This window comes from Lagenorhynchus albirostris, chromosome 7, assembly GCF_949774975.1.
Source record: "Lagenorhynchus albirostris chromosome 7, mLagAlb1.1, whole genome shotgun sequence".
Lineage (NCBI taxonomy): Eukaryota > Metazoa > Chordata > Mammalia > Artiodactyla > Delphinidae > Lagenorhynchus > Lagenorhynchus albirostris.
This window is the reverse complement of record NC_083101.1, coordinates 82,342,976-82,362,021: the sequence shown is the minus strand read 5'-3', so window position 1 is coordinate 82,362,021 and position 19,046 is coordinate 82,342,976. Positions and strand designations below refer to the sequence as shown.

At 36.2% G+C, this 19,046-nt stretch overlaps 1 protein-coding gene across 8 annotated transcripts in view; it reads left to right on the top strand.

Annotated features, from left to right (window-relative positions):
* Window positions 1-19,046, top strand: part of KIF27 (kinesin family member 27) — an 88,016-nt gene that overhangs the window by 59,474 nt on the left and 9,496 nt on the right. For 5 of the 8 annotated variants that reach the window (XM_060155326.1, XM_060155321.1, XM_060155323.1 and 2 more), the window contains 4 exons: window positions 2,074-2,289; window positions 10,649-10,855; window positions 12,322-12,520; window positions 14,483-14,647. In XM_060155326.1, coding sequence (XP_060011309.1) covers window positions 2,074-2,289; window positions 10,649-10,855; window positions 12,322-12,520; window positions 14,483-14,647 — 787 coding nt within the window. The remainder of the gene's footprint in view (window positions 1-2,073; window positions 2,290-10,648; window positions 10,856-12,321; window positions 12,521-14,482; window positions 14,648-19,046) is intronic. The other 3 variants (XM_060155327.1, XM_060155325.1, XM_060155322.1) reach the window with 2 other exon arrangements.

The following is a 19,046-nucleotide window of genomic DNA, read 5'->3' as shown; positions in this document are numbered from 1 at the left end:
TTTCTGAAGATTGAACCAGATACAGCAGAGGGCCGGGTTAAGTCAAAATAAACAGGGAATGAATGAAAGTCTGAATCCTGAGATATCCATTTCCTAACCCCTACTTGGATCCCAAAATGCTGGCAGCCAGACTTACACTTCCCAGCAGGAGATTGGTGGATCTTTCTGAAACAGTCCCAGAAAAAAAGACCTTAAAAAAATTTACATTTGGGAGCCCCCAACTAAGTGGCCAGATCCCAGATATATCCTATTGTGACACATCTTGCCCACAGCAGTTTATCAGGATTTTAATACCTGACTCTTAAGTATGATGTATATTTCAGGAATGCTACTAACATTAAAGACAGAGGCCAAAACAAAAAGAAAAAAAAAAAAAAGAAGCTCAGATAAATTATAGAGATAGAGCAAGGAGCTGAAAAAACTTCTTAAAAAACCTTAATATCTTCAAGGTGGTAAAAGATGATACTCTATCCGTAAAGCAAGAATTGCAGCCTATAAAAAACATGAAAGAACTTTCGGAAATAAAAGGATTGGAGGATAATGTTAAGGAAGTATCTCAGAAAGTAAATAAAAAGATAAATAGAAATTAGGAGGAATAAAATTTAATTGGCAGGTAAACCCACAAAGTCCATCATCCAAGTAACAGGAATTCCAGAAAGATACAACAGAGAAAACAGAAGAGGAAATTATCAAAGACATAATACAAAAAAATTTGTCAGCACTGAAGATATAAGACTGGGTTGAAATAGCTTATCAAAGGCACAGCAAAGAGTACTAAAAGCATATCATTGTGAAGTTTCGAGTACACTAGGGGAAAAAATGTATCCTGAAAGCTTCCAGATAGAAGACTAGTCACTTGAAAATCTTGAGAGTCAGAATGGCATTAGACTTCTCAACCTTCTTCATTAGAAGTTAAAAGACCTGAAGCAGGCTTAAAATTCATAAGGAAAATGGTTTCCAAACAAGGATTCTCTTTTTAGCCTAACTATCAATCAAATGGGAAGGTAGAATAAGGACATTTTCCGGTGAAAAAATTACCTACTACCTAGCCTGTCTCAGGAAACTACTAGAGGATGTGCTCCTTAAAAATGAGGGTGCAAGCTATGATAAAGGAAGACTCAGGATCCTGCAAATGTGATCTAACTGGAAATTTTCAGGATAATACCAAAGGAAGTCCAGGAACAACTAGTCCAGTTTGGAGCAGGAGGATGGAGGCTCCAGGCAAAATGTTCATGTATTCACAAAATCATGTAAACTGACCATTGGTTTATCTAAAAACTATAATACAACTTATGTTGGGAGAATAGAGGGAGGGGAAGTACAGAAGAGGAGGCATAGGAGTGCTAAATCCTTGTCTTCCGTAATAGATAATCAGCAGACAGTATCTAAAATTGCTAATGTTATTTAGAAACATGGACATAAACACCAAAAGAAATAGCTTAAAAGGTTAAAGATGGTTGTTTCTAGGGAGCAGGACTCAGGGGAAAGGGTCAGGTAGGGGACTCTTTTTAAAAACATTATTAAACCTTATGGCAGTATATACATATAATTACTTGGACGAAAAACTCTTTTTAAGATTATCTTAAATTGGTCATAATGAAGATCACCGTAAATCTAACTGGCCATAATTTTGACCGGAATGAAATAAGAGTAGAAACAAATTGTATGTTTAAATAACAACAAACCAAATGTCAACCTCTAGGAAATGTTAGCATACTTGATACTACTATGTAACAGGCCAAGAAAGAAAAGTTTAATTTGGAAAATAATACAAAAGAAAAATACTGCCTCTCAAACCTGTGTTGTATAGTCTGGTTTTACAATACTTTTTTTACAATACTTAGTAATAAATTCATTGTTTGAAAAATCTCCACTTTTTAAAAAAAGGCATTCAACTTAAGATTTTAGAAAATGAAGCTTCCCCAGTCCCCCAAAAAACTCCATGGGAGAAAACAATAATGTAAAAGCTAAAAATATGTTCACTTAGTAATTTTCTCTGTGTTTTTCCTAATTTATTTACAGTCTGGATTTCTAATAACTGATCTTGGGGTGTCTGGTTGATTGTCTTTTTAGGCTTTAAACACAGATAGTTTGAAAATATCAACTCGCCTGAGCTTGTTGGACCAAGAGTTGTCTGAAAAGAATGTGCAGCTCCAGAACAGCACAGCTGAGGAGAAAATAAAGATTTCAGAACAAGTTCAAGCCCTCCAGAAAGAAAAGGATCAGCTACAGAGACGAAGAAACAGCGTGGATGAGAAACTTAAAAATGGTCGTGTGTTATCACCTGAAGTAAGTCGGTATGCTTTGAAACTAGAAGTACTGTATGATGGATCACTTGGATGATTTCCTCCATTTTTGTTACTTAAACATAAAAATGACAAATCTGGTCAACTTTGTTTCCTTGAGACTTTTGTCAGATGTAATGAGTCTGCCTGTCACCTGTTTGGCGCCATGAGGCATGCTTGACTAGAAACTGTGATGTCCTCTCGTAGAGGTCCATGAACGTGGTCCCTTCCAGGCATTGCCAGGGACTGGGAGACTAACGTTTCTTTTGAGTATGGTCTTTCTTAGCTGGGGTTTCTCATCTGAAATCACAGAACACAGAAAAAGATTTGAGGGACACTTTTCTTCATTTCTTCCAAAGAGGGCACCTGTCTTCTCTCTATGTACCTTTCTTGAATGATACTTGGTAATTCATCACATATAACCAATGTCTAGGGCATTAATGCTTAATTCTTTCAGAAAGTATGGGAGCATGTTCCACTCTAAGTCCTAGCCAAGTAGATGCATAAAACTCATACCCCAATAAAAACACCTTTTAGGGGCTTCCCTAGTGGCGCAGTGGTCGAGAGTCCGCCTGCCGATGCAGGGGACACGGGTTCGTGCCCCGGTCCAGGGGGATCCCACATGCCGCAGAGCGGCTGGGCCCGTGAGCCATGGCCACTGAGCCTGCGCGTCCAGAGCCTGTGCTCCGCAACGGGAGAGGCCACAACAGTGAGAGGCCCGCGTACCGCAAAAAAAAAACCAAAAACCAAAAAAAAAACACCTTTTAGGATTTTTCATTTAGGGGAGGATATGACTTCTCTCACCTTTATTTTTTTTAACTATGTAAAAGATGTTTCATTTGTTGGCTAGCAAACTGTCCCAGACTTTGTCTTTTCAAAATTTTACTTCAGTTGGCAGTGGTATCTATACCTTATTACTTTATCAGACAAAGATGAACTTTTTTTTTTTTTAATTTATTTTTGGCTACACTGGGTCTTTGTTGCTGTGTGCAGCCTTTCTCTAGTTGCAGCAAGCGGGGGCTCCTCTTCATTGCAGTGCTTGGGCTTCTCACTGCAGTGGCTTCTCTTGTTGTGGAGCACGGGCTCTAGGTTTGCGGGCTCAGTAGTTGTGGTGCACGGGCTCAGCTGCTCCGCGGCATGTGGGATCTTCCTGGACCAGGGCTCAAACCCGTGTCCCCTGCATTGGCAGGTGGATTCTTAACCACTGCGCCACCAGGGAAGCCCCAAAGATGAACTTTTGAGTCTGGATTTTCTCTGCAAATATTTATAGTTGATGTCCAAAGTAAGGGAAAGCTGCTGAGAGAAAATAAGTGGCTGGGAATCATGTATCTTGTGGTGTTTTAGATTGGAGCAAGTGTGACAAGAAGTGAAAGGGGCTGGTTAAGAAGGAACAGGGGAAAGGATTTCATGACATTATTGTTCATTGAGTTGATGAAAGAAATTGAAGACAACCTTGACTGGGGGCTATGTGACATTATAAGCTTCTACTGCCCTATTTTATAACTTAATTGGGGTAGCTTTGTCAAGGATCACAGAATGAGGTTGTCCTCCTGAGGCTGTTAAATTGGAGCCCCAAGCCTACAGATGTGAAGGTCTGAGAGCCTTAGATTCAGCAAAACATAGGATTTAAGGAATTCTTGCCTGCCCAGGACAGTTACTGGGCCCTATGGGAGAAAAAAAAAGAAGGAGAAAACATTATGCTTCTCTTGAGGAATTCATACTACATCTGAGGAGACAGATAGAAAGATGAGAAAACTCTAAACCCTGAAGAACATAAAAAAGCAAGTTATAGATAATGTAATAAAGCTATACTTATTACATTATTTATACAAAACAATGCAGTGATCATTTGGGGGAAGATTCAATTAAGGCAGCCTTGTTAGATCAGAATCTTGAGCTGGATTATGAAAAACATGGTATATATTGATAGATATAAGAAAGAAGGCCATTTTAGATAGAACACTGTTAAATAAGGCATAGAGATGGGAATGAGCAAATTATGTTTGCAGAGGGGTAGAGTGGCCATTCTTTTTTAATTTTAATCTTTTTGTACAATTTTTTTTTTTTTTTTTTTTTTTTTTTTTGCGGTACGCGGGCCTCTCACTGTTGTGGCCTCTCCCGTTGCGGAGCACAGGCTCCGGACGCGCAGGCTCAGCGGCCATGGCTCACGGGCCCAGCCGCTCTGTGGCACGTGGGATCTTCCCGGACCGGGGCACGAACCCGTGTCCCCTGCATTGACAGGCGGACTCTCAACCACTGCGCCACCAGGGAAGCCCTTTTTGTACAATTTTTAAGGTTACCCTCCATTTAGAATTATTACAAAATATTGTCTATATTCCCTGTGTTGTACAATACATCCTTGTAGCCTGTCTTACTCCCAATAGTTTGTACCTCCCATACTCCCACCCCTATAATGCCCCTCCCCCCACACTGGTAACCACTATTTTGTTCTCTATATCTGTGAGTCTGCTTCTTTTTTGTTATATTCACTAGTTTGTTGTAATTTTTAGATTCTGCCTATAACTGATATAGCATTTGTCTTTCTCTGACTTATTTCACTTAGCATATTGCCCTCCAAGTCCATCCATGTTGCTGCAAATGGCAAAATTTTGTTCTTTTTTATGGCTGAGTAGTATTCCATTGTGTATATATACCAATTCTTCTTTATCCATTCGTCTGTTGATGGACACTTAGGTTGCTTCTGTGTCTTGGCAGTTGTAAATAATGCTGCTGTGAACAATGGGGTGCATGTGTCTTTTCTAATTAGTGGGTGTTTTTTTTTTCTGGATATATACCCAGGAGTGGAATTGCTGGGTCATATAGTAGTTCTATTTTTAGTTTTTTGGGAAACCTCCATACTGTTTTCCACTGTGCACCAATTTACATTCCCACCAACAGTGTATGAGGATTCCCTTTTCTCCACATCCTCACCAACTTTGTTATTTGTGTTCTTTTTGATGATAGCCATTCTGACAGGTGTGAGGTGGTATCACATTGTGGTTTTGATTTGCATTTCCCTGATGATTAGCAATGTTGAGTATCTTCTCATTTGCCTGTTGGCCATCTGCATTTCTAGAGGGTCAATTCTTATCTTCAAGAAACATTTAAGTTTCTATTTCATGAGGAATTCTGTAACTAAAAACATTATGTAGTGTTTTGTGGTGAAAATGCAGCACAATGCATGGTACTTGTTTGGCAGCCACCCTGGATTTGTTTGAGGGAAGGGTGAGCCGCCTACAATCGGTGGGGTTCCATTTAGTCCTGTGAGCGTCTGTGCACCTTGCTTCCACATGGTTGGTTCTTCTTAGCGTAGCTCTGAAATGGGCTCTGCTCTCACCACTGTTTTCACGCCAAGATTGGTAGTACTAAATAGATCTCCAGTAGCAGATGATCAGGAACATGAGATTCTGCTGTGACATAAGACATCAGTAAAATCTAGGTGGAATGGTTTGCTGTTTTGATGTCTTTAAACTTGCTCAGAATTATTTTTTCTTTCCACAATAAATCAGAATATTTTTTCTAATTGTATTACTTCATGGGAAATGATAGAAAGATTTTAGATCACTATACTAGCACAGGATTACCCAACAATTTAATATAGACAAATCACCTCCTTTTTTGGGGGGTAAAATCCAGAAACTAAAATTTAGAAAAAATAAAATATTTGAACTCTGTTTTTCTAATAATGCAGAGCAGTTACCTAGTAAGTGGAGTATAGGAAGAATACATATGAATATCTATGTTTATTTCATCTTTTACATTTTCAATTTCATGTTTTTTCGGTTTTTTTTAAATTTCATGTTTTATCATTAGAAAATGCATATAGTTTATAGAGAAATACATGCAGTGCTTGCTCAAAAGGTTTTGTTTGTCATGTTTGTTTTTTACTAATGGGAAATTTGTGATCTAAGATGTTTGGAGACCACTGCTTTAGATCCTTGTTACTCGCAGTGTGATCTCTGTACCAGCAGCAATAGTATCACCTGGGAGCCTGTTAGAAATGCAGAGCCTCAGGCACCACCAAGACCTGCTGAATTAGAAGTCTGCATTTTTACAAGCTCCCTGGTGCATGTTTGGAAAGCAGTGCTCTGTGACAAAGCATAGTCAACTCTTGATAATCTAAGGTTTGAGTTGTGGCAAATTCTTCATCCTGGGACAGCTTCCCATTGCCCCTCATCTTCTCAACCTACAACTTTTTGCTGGGTTAGATGGAACCACAAATATTTATATGCTGGAGCCTCACTAGAGCAGGCTATCCTCAGGGTTCTATAGATTTGCTACCTTACATTATCTCAGTGCTTCGCTAACATAGATCCAAAACTATAGAAACTAAATTTGTACCAAATTGTTCTCAGCCATTACATAAAGGCAAACTCTTTCCACATTTATTTTTTTTGTTTTTTTTTGTGTGACCTTTCTAAACTGTTTTAACTTACAGGCCTTATAAAATGTCAGTTTTGTGGCAATAAATATTAGCTCCTGTGCTTGCAGAAAACATGAACTTACTACTTTGCAGGAGAAAGAGTTATCAGCAGAACTATGTCTTTTTCACAAATAATGGGGCTCACTGTGCTCAGGTGTACTAGGTAATCCTTTCTTTTTTTTTTTAATTTTTAATTTTTTTATTTATTTTTTTATGCAGCAGGTCCTTATTAGTTATCCATTTTATACATATTAATGTATATATATCAATCCCAATCTCCCAATTCATCACACCACCACCACCCCCTACTGCTTCCCCCCATTGGTGTCCATACATTTGTTCTCTACATCTGTGTCTCAATTTCTGCCCTGCAAACTGGTTCATCTGTACCATTTTTCTAGGTTCCACATATATGCATTAATATACGATATTTGCTTTTCTCTTTCTGACTTACTTCACTCTGTATAACAGACTCTAGATTCATCCACGTCTCTACAAATAACCAAATTTTGTTCCTTTAATGGGTGAGTAATATTCCATTGTATATACGTACCACATCTTCTTTATCCATTCGTCTGTCGATGGACATTTAGGTTGCTTCCATGACCTGGCTACTGTAAATAGTGCTGCAATGAACACTGGGGTGCACATGTCTTTTTGAATTATGGTTTTCTCTGGGTATATGCCCAGTAGTGGGATTACTGGGTCATATGGTAATTCTATTTTTAGTTTTTTAAGGAACCTCCATACTGTTCTCCATAGTGGCTGTATCAATTTACATTCCAACCAACAGTGCAAGAGAGTTCCCTTTTCTCCACAGTCTCTCCAGCATTTGTTTGTAGATTTTCTGATGATGCCCATTCTAACTGGTGTGAGGTGATACCTCATTGCAGTTTTGATTTGCATTTCTCTAATAAATAGTGATGTTGAGCAGCTTTTCATATGCTTCTTGGCCATCTATATGTCTTCTTTGGAGAAATGTCTATTTAGGTCTTCTGCCCATTTTTAGATTGTGTTGTTTGTTTTTTTAATATTGAACTGCATGAGCTGTTTATATATTTTGGAGATTAATCCTTTGTCCGTTGATTCATTTGCAAATATTTTCTCCCATTCTGAGGGTTGTCTTTTTGTCTTGTTTGTAGTTTCCTTTGCTTTGCAAAAGCTTTTAAGTTTCATTAGGTCCCATTTGTTTATTTTTGTTTTTATTTCCATTACTCTAGGAGGTGGATCAAAAAAGATCCTGCTGTGATTTATGTCAAAGGGTGTTCTTCCTATATTTTCCTCTAAGAGTTTGATAGTGTCCAGTCTTATATTTAGGTGTCTAATCCACTTTGAGTTTATTTTTGTGTATGGTGTTAGGGAGTGTTCTAATTTCATTCTTTTACATGTAGGTGTCCAGTTTTCCCAGCACCACTTATTGAAGAGACTGTATTTTCTCCATTGTATATCCTTGCCTCCTTTGTCAGAGATTAGTTGACCATAGGTGCATGGGTTTATCTCTGGGCTTTCTATCCTGTTCCATTGATCTGTATTTCTGTTTTTGTGCCAGTACCATACTGTCTTGATTACTGTAGCTTTGTAGTATAGTCTGAAGTCAGGGAGTCTGATTCCTCCAGCTCTGTTTATTTCCCTCAAGACTGCTTTGGCTATTCGGGGTCTTTTGTGTCTCCATACAAATTTTAAGATTTTTTGTTCTAGTTCTGTAAAAAATGCCATTGGTAATTTGATAGGGATTGCATTGAATCTGTAGATTGCTTTGGGTAGTATAGTCATTTTCACAATGTTGATTCTTCCAATCCAAGAACATGGTATATCTCTTCATCTGTTTGTATCATCTTTAATTTCTTTCATCAGTGTCTTATAGTTTTCTTCATATCAACAAATTGAAGAATAAAAACCATATGATCATCTCAATAGATGCAGAAAAAGCTTTTGACAAAATTCAACACCAATTTATGATAAAAACTCTCCAGAAAGTGGGCATAGAGAGAACCTACCTCAACGGTAATAAAGGCCATATATGACAAACCCACAGCAAACATCATTCTCAATGGTGAAAAACTGAAACCGTTCCTCTAAGATCAGGAACAAGACAAGGATGTCCCCTCTCACCACTGTTATTCAACATAGTTTTGGAAGTCCTAGGCACGACAATCAGAGAAGAAAAAGAAATAAAAGGAATACAAATTGGAAAAGAAGAAGTAAAACTGTCACTGTTTGCAGATGACATGATACTATACATAGAGAATCCTAAAGATGCCACCAGAAAACTACTAGAGCTAATCAATGAATTTGGTAAAGTTGCAGGATACAAAATTAATGCACAGAAATTTCTTGCATTCCTATACACTAATGATGAAAAATCTGAAAGAGAAGTTAAGGAAACACTCCCATTTACCACTGCAACAAAAAGAATAAAATACCTAGGAATAAACCTACCTAGGGAGACAAAAGACCTGTATGCAGAAAACTATCCACATTTGTTTTTGGTAGAATATAATCATAGTATGCATTCAAAAGTCAAATATTTTCTTGGGTTATTCACTTTTATTTTCTGGTTCTTCTTATTCACCTAAGTACCTTTCAGGATTTAAGTTTGTTTTTCTTAAAAAGGTGAATATTATTTTCTTCCTTATGGAGTGATTATCAAATCTTCAAATTCAGTAATTGCACAAAGAAATAAAATGGCTGCTGAACTTTTTTTTTTCCAAAATGGCTCTTTCAGGAGATTTTATAAAATGGCTTTAAAAAAAATAAGTATTATTCAACCTCCCATTGGAATAGGTTATTAACCTACCTTTTCCCTGAATTCCAGAAAAGGAGTTCCAGAAGTCATTCTCACTGTTCGTTGGGGAGATCAGAAATAGTAACATTATTTTTCTTTGAAATGCTGTGGGGAGGAGAGGAGAGAAATACTTGGGTCATATACCCAAGACATATGAAAATGTTTTTTGCTCCTCTCTCTTCATTAAGTTGTTCAGCAGATACGTACTGAGTTTAAACTATGTAATATGTACTGTGCTGGGCAATAAGGATGTGAGTATGGACAAGACCATCTGCCCTCAGGGAACTTAAAGTTGAAGTGGCCTCCACCACAAGTACGGGGATACAAAAATATATATCCAGGTCTTACCACGTCCAAAATAATTTCTTACCAGAGATTTAGATCCCCCAAATAAGATGTTATTTGGATAATTCAGAGAACGGCTAGGTTTTCTGACAGCAATTCATCAGATTTTTTTTTTCCTACAGAGGGAATCTTCTTTGGCATATGAAAAAAAGGTTTTGCTGCCATCATTTTTAGTGCCTACACTTGCCCTCTAATGACATCTCCTAGGAATCTTATAAAATGTTTCATGTCCTTAAATCCTCACTACTTTTTCTTATGTTACACAGTGTTTTTTCCCTGGAGACTCTCCTCTGATTACTAGTTCTTAATAACTTATTTTAATATATTTCCTCTTTCCTTCCTAGCAATATATTGTTTTGATAGATCCTTGAAGGGACCCCCGAGGTCTCCAGATCTCAGTGACACATAATATGCACTTTAGGAGCCATGGAGGGAGATAACATGATGACACTGTCAAACCTGTGGGCTCAGGCTTTGTTCAAGTGTATTCCTTCGTGATCAGCATTTGCTTATGACCTTGGGATGTTTCATAACTCACCTAACCTTCTTCCTCTTCCATTTTGCTACCCAAGGTTTACTACAAAGATTCAATGATTATTTGTTATATATATGTGTGTGTGTTTGTGTGTGTGTGTGTACACACAGTGCATTGTGTAGCATAGCAAGCACTCAATAAACATTTTTTTTAATTTAGTAGAAGAATGGTACTGTCCATTAGACTCAAATAGCATAATAAGATCTTAGTATATGACAAAGTCCAAGTTATACTGTTTCATTTAAAATGAGTGATTTCTTTTGTATTATATCTAGGAAGAACATGTTCTTTTCCAACTTGAAGAAGGGATTGAAGCTTTGGAAGCTGCAATTGAATACAAGAACGAACATATCCAGAGTCGCCAGAACTCACTCAGAGCTTCACTTCAAAATCTCTCTCATAGTGAAGAAAATGTCTTAGAAAAACTAATCTGCCTGAGTCCTGTTGAGATTAGAGCTATTCTTTTCAGATATTTCAATAAGGTTTGTTCTTCAGGGACAGAGGATTTTCTTATAAAGAGGGGTTGAGATCCTTATACAGCTCACATTTATGTAGAATTTACAGCACTGAATGTTGTCATCTGAAATCTTTGCACTTATCCAAGTATGTAGGCCTAACTTTGTGAGGTTCTTAAAGTTGAAGGGCCTTTTGAAAGAGGGCTTTTGGGAATAGTTTTAAAAACCAAAGAATTTAAGTTATATTCCTCAGTCACTATATCTTGGTTGTATGTTTTCTAGATTTGATTGTTCCTACTCAGCATTCGTGAAAAATCAAGGGCCCTCCAGGTTTGGGTTCCCTTTCCTTCATTGCTGTAGGGTAGGGGTAACCTGTACCTTCTCATTATACCCTATGAATTGAAATGGAGGTGAAATGGTGCATCAGTGACAAAGATAGTAATAGATTTTAGCATTAACCTGGATGGGCTTAATATAAATTAAAATATTTTATACAGATTTGACAGCTTACTGATAGAGATGTTTCACAGCTATCTGTCTTTTCTCTAATGTCTTCTCTTAAGATATATATTATGAAGTGTTAAACAAGTAGATAACTCTTTTCTCTGAAAAATATATTCAGTTTAAGGGAATAGCAGACAGTTGATGAAAAATGAAACACAGAAGTTTTAAAATAAAGTTCTAATTCTGTTAGACAATTGAAATAAAGATGACTAAATTAATGGAAATGTGATACACAGGCCTTCTCTTGGATAATTACCGTCAGTAGTAAGCTTCTATTATTGATGCAAGTGCATCCCATCACTGGGTGTGTGGAGGGCAGAAATATGGTGCATGTTGTCTGAGGCTTTGATACAGATAACTCTTCTGTGGTGTTCTTAGAGCAAGGGTTCTTAACCCAAAGCACCCAGGTGAAGGTCAGTGGATTTTCTGGTCTTAAGAACTCTTTGTAGAAATGAGTATTTTTCTGGAGAGAATGTTATTACATTATTAACAAGTTCTGTGACACAGATATTATCTGAAGTGTTTTTACTTTATATCAGTTCAGAGAGGAACCCACTGGACTAAATGTACAATCTGAGACCGAACTCTATAGCTTAAAAATTCTGTCACTTATTTATAACATTCACTTTGGAGTTAAAAATGAGAATTATCTAGATGTTACAGAAGTCTTTAGATTCTTGATATCTTTTTAGACTGGAGAAATGGAGTTGTAGGATTATAAATGTAAACTACAAAGATCATGTCTAAGAAATGATGGAGAGGTGATTGTTAGAGTAGAGCAACATTATATTTAAAATGAAGTTGTTACCAATTCAGAATCTCAACGAATTAAAAAGGCTGTTAGGTTATCTTGTGGGTATATTACAAAGCATTTGCCTAGTTATACCATGGGGATTAAGGGAGTTCATCTTTATGAAGTCTAAGAGAAGTAAATTGTCTATTAGGCTGTCTAAAACACACTTAAAAGATCAAAAAAATGTCTTTGCTAGGTGGTTAATCTGCGAGAAGCTGAACGGAAACTACAGTTACAGAATGAAGAAATTAAAATGAAAGTTCTGGAACGGGATAATGTGGTTCGTGAGTTGGAATCTACACTGGAACATCTGAAATTGCAGTGTGACCGGAGACTGACCCTTCAGCAAAAGGAACACGAGCAAAAAATGCAGCTTCTGCTACATCATTTCAAAGGTAACTGCCCCTTCACATCAGTTGTGTAATGGGGACGTGTAGGAGGGGGATTGGGAAAGGAAGGTAGGACAGAATTGGATCACTTAAAGTCCAACATGTATAAATAGTTACTACTTATATGTGTTTTGTGCTTTACATGTTTTGGTCCACATGTTGGGATAGTTGACTTTGATGCAGGGCTATTCATGCTTGAAATGCCATCTCCTCTGCCTGTCCCCAGTGCCACACAGAGAACTGCTGCAATCCTGTTACTTTGTTGTGGTCTACTTTTTATGTAGGAATGTGGGATGACTTCTGGCTTGGTGGTGTACAGTTGAAAAGTTCCCCATCTCTAGGATATAGAACCTTGATATTTAAATCACTTTCCCTTCATAAAATTAAACTGATAGGTTCTGTCAGATTTCTGGTTATATTTCTTGTTACAGTTTTCAGTAAATTATAAATTTTATGCATTAAGGTTATAGCTTAGGTCAAAATTAGTCTACCATTGATGGGCACATAGTGTTATCAGTGCACAGTAGTTCAACCGTCAACTGTGGTATGGAGTTGTCATAGCAATTGGTCTTCAATACCTGGGCTTATGGCTGGTACACACAGTTCCTATGGCAACAAAATCACTGCCTGGCGATAACTTCAACGCCTGGAATGCTTCAGTCCAGGTGGCTTGGCTGTTTAGTTTTGATTCTTATGAATCTATAGCTGGAAATGTGCTAAAAAGGATCTGGAAGAAGCAACCTGAGTAAGCAGAAAATTGGAAAATATATGCATTTGAGTGTTGAGGCAGTTTGCCTCTAAGTTAATTCTATAACAAGTTAATTAGCAACCAGTTGCCTGATGACAGGATTTCCTTGACTGGATTCCATATGTTATTTCATTCAAACATGCTTTCCTTACCTTATGTTAATTCTGTCTTAAGTCTCTAAAAGTGATATTTTAATAGAATTTTTAATATGTTTTTCAAGTGGTTGGCATTTTACCGCAAAAGTTCATGCTTTAGCCAAATGAGAACATTTAAAAAATCATTCATTTCTATAGCTGGGACAAGTTTTTCATAGCAAGGTTATAACTGAAAATGTTAACAACTTACGAATTTTCTAATTTCAACTGAATATAGGCCATAAAATTAAGTTCATTTTTATGATATCCTTCATGGGCATTCTGATTTGTAATGTTATTAATTTAAAATGTTTTTTAAATAAGATGATGGGTTAATATAAAATTACAGATATACTTAGATCAATTTTTACAAAACAACCAATTATAAGAAAAGAAAATTACAAACCAGTAGGACCATTTTATAGATTTACCAATAGGAAAGAGTAGGTCTGAAAGTGTGTATTTCTGAAGGTCAGTAAACTGCGTTTTACTGGTTCTAGAACCTAACCCAAAGGGGACAGTTTTAGACATTCCTAAATATTAATTAGAAGCTTTAAAATTATATTGTGTCATAAACTAGAACTTTACTTATACTTCCCCCCCCTTCTCCTTTTTTGGTGGTGTTTTCCTTTGTAATTTAATCTTTCTAGCCTCTTTTGACAGGTTTCCAGTTTTTGAGGGTTTTTTTGGTTCTATATTTCTTGGGCCTATAAACTTTAGGCTTATAACTTTCCATATATCCGTGGTTCCTGATATAAACTTCAAGACATTGATGCAGCTGGACAGAGTTCCAAATGTGAACCTTACTTCTGCTCTTCTGAGGATAAATTTAGTTAGTAGCTATTCAAAAAGTGCTTATGAATCATGAAAAATGCGGTAGCTGGTAGGGATTAGGGTGGAGAAGGGCTCATCCTACTTCGAAAAATTTTACAGGCAGAAGACTCCAAATTGTAGCTGAAAACAAATCCAGCCAAGTAATAGATACATGTAACATACTTCTGACCCTACAATACAGTCTGGGAGTTCTGTTAGAATTTTCAATCATTTACTTTAAACTGATTTTAAATGTAAATTTCTGTTTTATAGAGCAAGACGGGGAAGGCACTGTGGAAACTTTAAAAAATTATGGAGATAAAATCCAGCAGCTGGAAAGAGAGCTTTATTTCTATAAGAAAACCAGCAGAGATCTTAAGAAGAAACTTAAGGAATTGGTAGGGGAAGCAATTCGGCGACAACTAGTACCATCAGAAAGTAAGAGATTTAGTGTTACTTGTCACGCCAACACCATAGCATGGTTTGTAGTGGAGCCTTTCCCAATTGATTGGATTATTTAGGATTACATATTTAACTTCTCTTTGTCTCTGTAGACAAAAATAGTTGTCTAGTCTATGTGTAACACAGAACCACTGGAGAAAAGAATAAATGAACAAATGTATATGTGTGAAGGAAATGATCATTTATTCGATTGCCTGCCATGTACCAGGGGCTCTTGTGTTCTCTAACTCACTTAATTCTTAAAATAACCCTAAATATAGGATAGCTGTTGTTTTCCTGTTTTATAGTAAATTAAGCCTTCTGATTATCATAAAAAAGTAAAATAGAGAATAATAAAAGTAAAATAATATTTATGTATTTCTAAGATCAGTCATGTTTTTTCATATCATGACCTCTAGAAATTCAAACATATAATAAAACCCATCATTGAGACAAGGAAGTTTTCTTGCATAATTATATGTAGATATGTAGAAATAACCATCTTCCTCAATGAAATGATAAAACATGACAAAGAACTTTGCAAAAGCAAGAAGTGCCATGAAGGTGATACACTGTTATGATTAAAACATATTGTCTTACTACCATGTGTAAAATAGATAGCTAGTGGGAAGCTGCTGTATAGAATAGGGAGCTCAGCTTAGTGCTCTGTGATAACCTAGAGGGGTGGTATGGGGGTGGGGTGGCAGGGAGGCTCAAGAGGGAGGGGATACAGGTATACGTATAGCTGATTCACTTTGTTCTACAGCAGAAACTAACACAACATTGTAAAGCAATTATACTCCAATAAAAAGAAAAAAGAAAAAACATATTGTCTTTAAGCCACCAATAGAGAGGAATCAATATCTCTAAAATAATGTATACTCATTTTATAAAAGAATTAGCCTTCCTTTAGAGAAAGTATTCTTCTAATAAGTTAAGAATGGCTTTTGAAAGTTGACTTTACAGCTCTTTTTAGGAACACAACTATTTTGTACCTGTAAAGAAAACTAAAGATGGGTACAACAAGATATAAAGAGTACACCTGAAACTAATATAATGTTATATATCAATTATATCTCAACTTAAAAATATAATTATAAAAATGAAACCATAAAAATATAGAAACCAATGGAAAATGATATATATGCACAATGAAAAGATATATACTGAATATATAATATAAGCAGAATTAACATAGTTTTAAATCTTAAAACTTAGTAATATTTTAGAAAAGTAGTTCTAATACTACCTTATATTTATTGTATTTATCATTTACAGGCATTTTCCCAAATAGTTCAGTTTAGCCCTCAAACTCAGGGTAGGCCGGTATATGCTAACCTCATTTTTAGATGAGGAAATTAAAGCTTAGAGTGGTCCAGTGACTCACGAGCCGACCAGTAATTAGAGCATGGTCTAAGGTCCCTGGTCTTCTGATTCCTGGTTCTGTGTTCTAGTATAAAAGTCATTTTAGGATAGAGATGTGATACAAACATACGAATTCTGCCAAAGAGACTAACCTTTCTGATTTTCAGTGTAGTAATGCAGAGGTATTTACTCATATAATTAAAATATTTACTTGAAATACAGCCTGCAACATATAGCTGAACCTTTTACTTGAAACGCTATCTGCAAAAAATTAAAATGTAAACAGGTATTAAGTAGGACACAGAGCAATTAGCACAAAACCATTTTTGTTTTAAAAAATTCACTTTCAAATTTGAGATATCTGAAATTAGATGTTTACTGTTTAAATGGCCCATGTTTATACTGCTGAGTCTACTAGACATCTCTTAAAATGACAGTGTGGTATATGGTAGTAAACAGGTTTAAGAAACCTGGATCTGGGACTTCCCTGGTGGGCCAGTGGATAAGACTCCACGTTCCCAATGCAGAGGGCCAGGGTTCAACTAGATCCAGCCTGCCGCAACTAAAGATCCCGCACGCAGCAACGAAGATCCCATGTGCCACAACTAAGACCCGGCGTGGCCAAAATAAAATAAGTAAATAAATAAATATTAAAAAAGAAAGAAAGAAACCTGGATCCTAATCATGCTCTTGAATGAAACAAATATAAAAAGCTTTAAAAAAGCTAAATAATCTTGGAGATGTGTAAAGTGAGGATAACTCCTGTTTTACCAACTGACCTGGGAAGTCTAGTCTTTTTCTTTCTTTTTTCGGCTGCACCACGTGACTTGCAGGATCCTAGTTCCCCGACCAGGGATCAAACCCCGGCCCCCAGCATTGGAAGCTCAGAGTCCTAACCACTGGACCGCCAGGGAATTCCTGGAAGTCTAGTCTTAAAAATAATAATGTTGAAGATGTTATCTCAGCTAATTTGCTATATCCCCTAGAACCATCTTAAATATGTTTATTTTTTGGCTATAAAAAGTAATACATAGTCATTATAGAAAACTTTGAAAATATAGAAAAAAATCAGAAAAAGACCACCCATAATCCTACCCACAACTATTAACATTTCAGCATAATTCTTTTCACTGTTTTCCTTATGTTTTAAAAAAATTCATTTGGAATCATATTGGTGATATAGCTTGTACTATATCCTACCTCAAAATGCAGCTCCAATAAAATGACATTAAATAAGACTTGTTTGAATTATAAAATATAGCAGTTTAAATATATCAAATTTTGAGTTCCCTAACCTGTATTATATGCTTAATAATCAGTATCCTAATTAATATATAACTGTCTTGGTATTCAGTTGACTGGGTTTTGTTAGTAGTCTTTTCATTGTCTGCCTACCAGACTTTATCTGCTTTGAATATTTTTAGCATTTTCAAATAGCAAAAGAATTAATCTTTTGACTAAAATATCTTGGTCACTTCTAAAAAGTGACCAAAAAGACTAAAAGCACTTGGTCATGCTTCTGTCACAGTGCATCTATTTTCTAACATTTTGTGAGGATAAAATCAGTATATATGGACATGCAGTCTGTGTACTTGTTTAAGTATTTAAAACTCTATACTTTTTTTAATTGAATAATATTGTATTTTATCCTAAAACAAAACATAAAAGTCTTGAAAGATACACAATTTAAGACATAAATTCTTACTTCGTTAAATCCAAGCAACTCTTTAAATTCAGCTTTAGCCATAATTAGAAGAATTTAATTATTGTTTCTTTTCTTTGGCGAGGATTGTTGTTTGAATATAAAAATACTTACATATCATTCATTTCAGAGCTTACATTGAATTTCACTGAGAAAGAAAATTCTTTTTTAGTAAAAGTTATGAACTTAATTATAAAATATATAATATTTTGAAGACGTTACACTGGAGGTACAAGTTTATGACACAATAAAAATTTGATGAATGTATATGATACTAAATGCATTAATTAGATTTGTGTGTTATACCATACATTTGTAAATATATAATTTACAATGTGGTCAATTACATTAGTAAAACCATTCATCTTTTTTTTTTTTTACCTTTTATTTTAACATCTTTATTGGAGTGTAATTGCTTTACAATGGTGTGTTCGTTTCTGCTTTATACAAAGTGAATCAGCTATACATATACATATATCCCAATGTCTCCTCCCTCTGGCGTCTCCCTCTCTATCCCTCTAGGTGGTCCCTAGATCCCTCTATCCACCCTCTCTATCCCACCCCTCTAGGTGGTCGCAAAGCATCAAGCTGATCCCCCTATGCCATGCAGCTGCTTCCCACTATCTGTTTTACATGTGGTAGTGTATATATGTCCATGCCACTATCTAACTTTGTCCCAACTTACCCTTCCCCCTCCCCGTGTCCTCAAGTCCATTCTCTACATCTGCATCTTTATTCCTGTCCTGCCTCTAAGTTCTTCAGAACCTTTTTTATTTTGGATTCCACATATATGTGTTAGCATAGGGTATTTGTTTTTCTCTTTCTGACTTACTTCACTCCATATGACAGTCTCTAGGCCCATCCACCTCACTACAAATAACTCAGTTTCATTTCTTTTTATGGCTGAGTAATATTCCATTGCATATATGTGCCACATCTTCTTTATCCATTCATCTGTCGATGGACACTTAGGTTGCTTCCATACCCTGGCTATTGTAAATAGAGCTGCAGTGAACATTGTGGTACATGACTCTTTTTGAATTATGGTTTTCTCAGGGTATATGCCCAGTAGTGGGATTGCTGGGTCGTATGGTAGTTCTATTTTTAGTTTTTTAAAGCATCTCCATACTGTTCTCCATCGTGACTGTATCAATTTACATTCCAACCAACAGTGCAAGAGGGTTCCCTTTTCTCCACATCCTCTCCAGCATTTATTGTTTGTAGATTTTTGGATGATGGCCATTCTGACTGGTGTGAGGTGATACCTCATTGTAGTTTTGATTTGCCGTTCTCTAATGAATAGTGATGTTGAGGGTACTTTAATGTGTT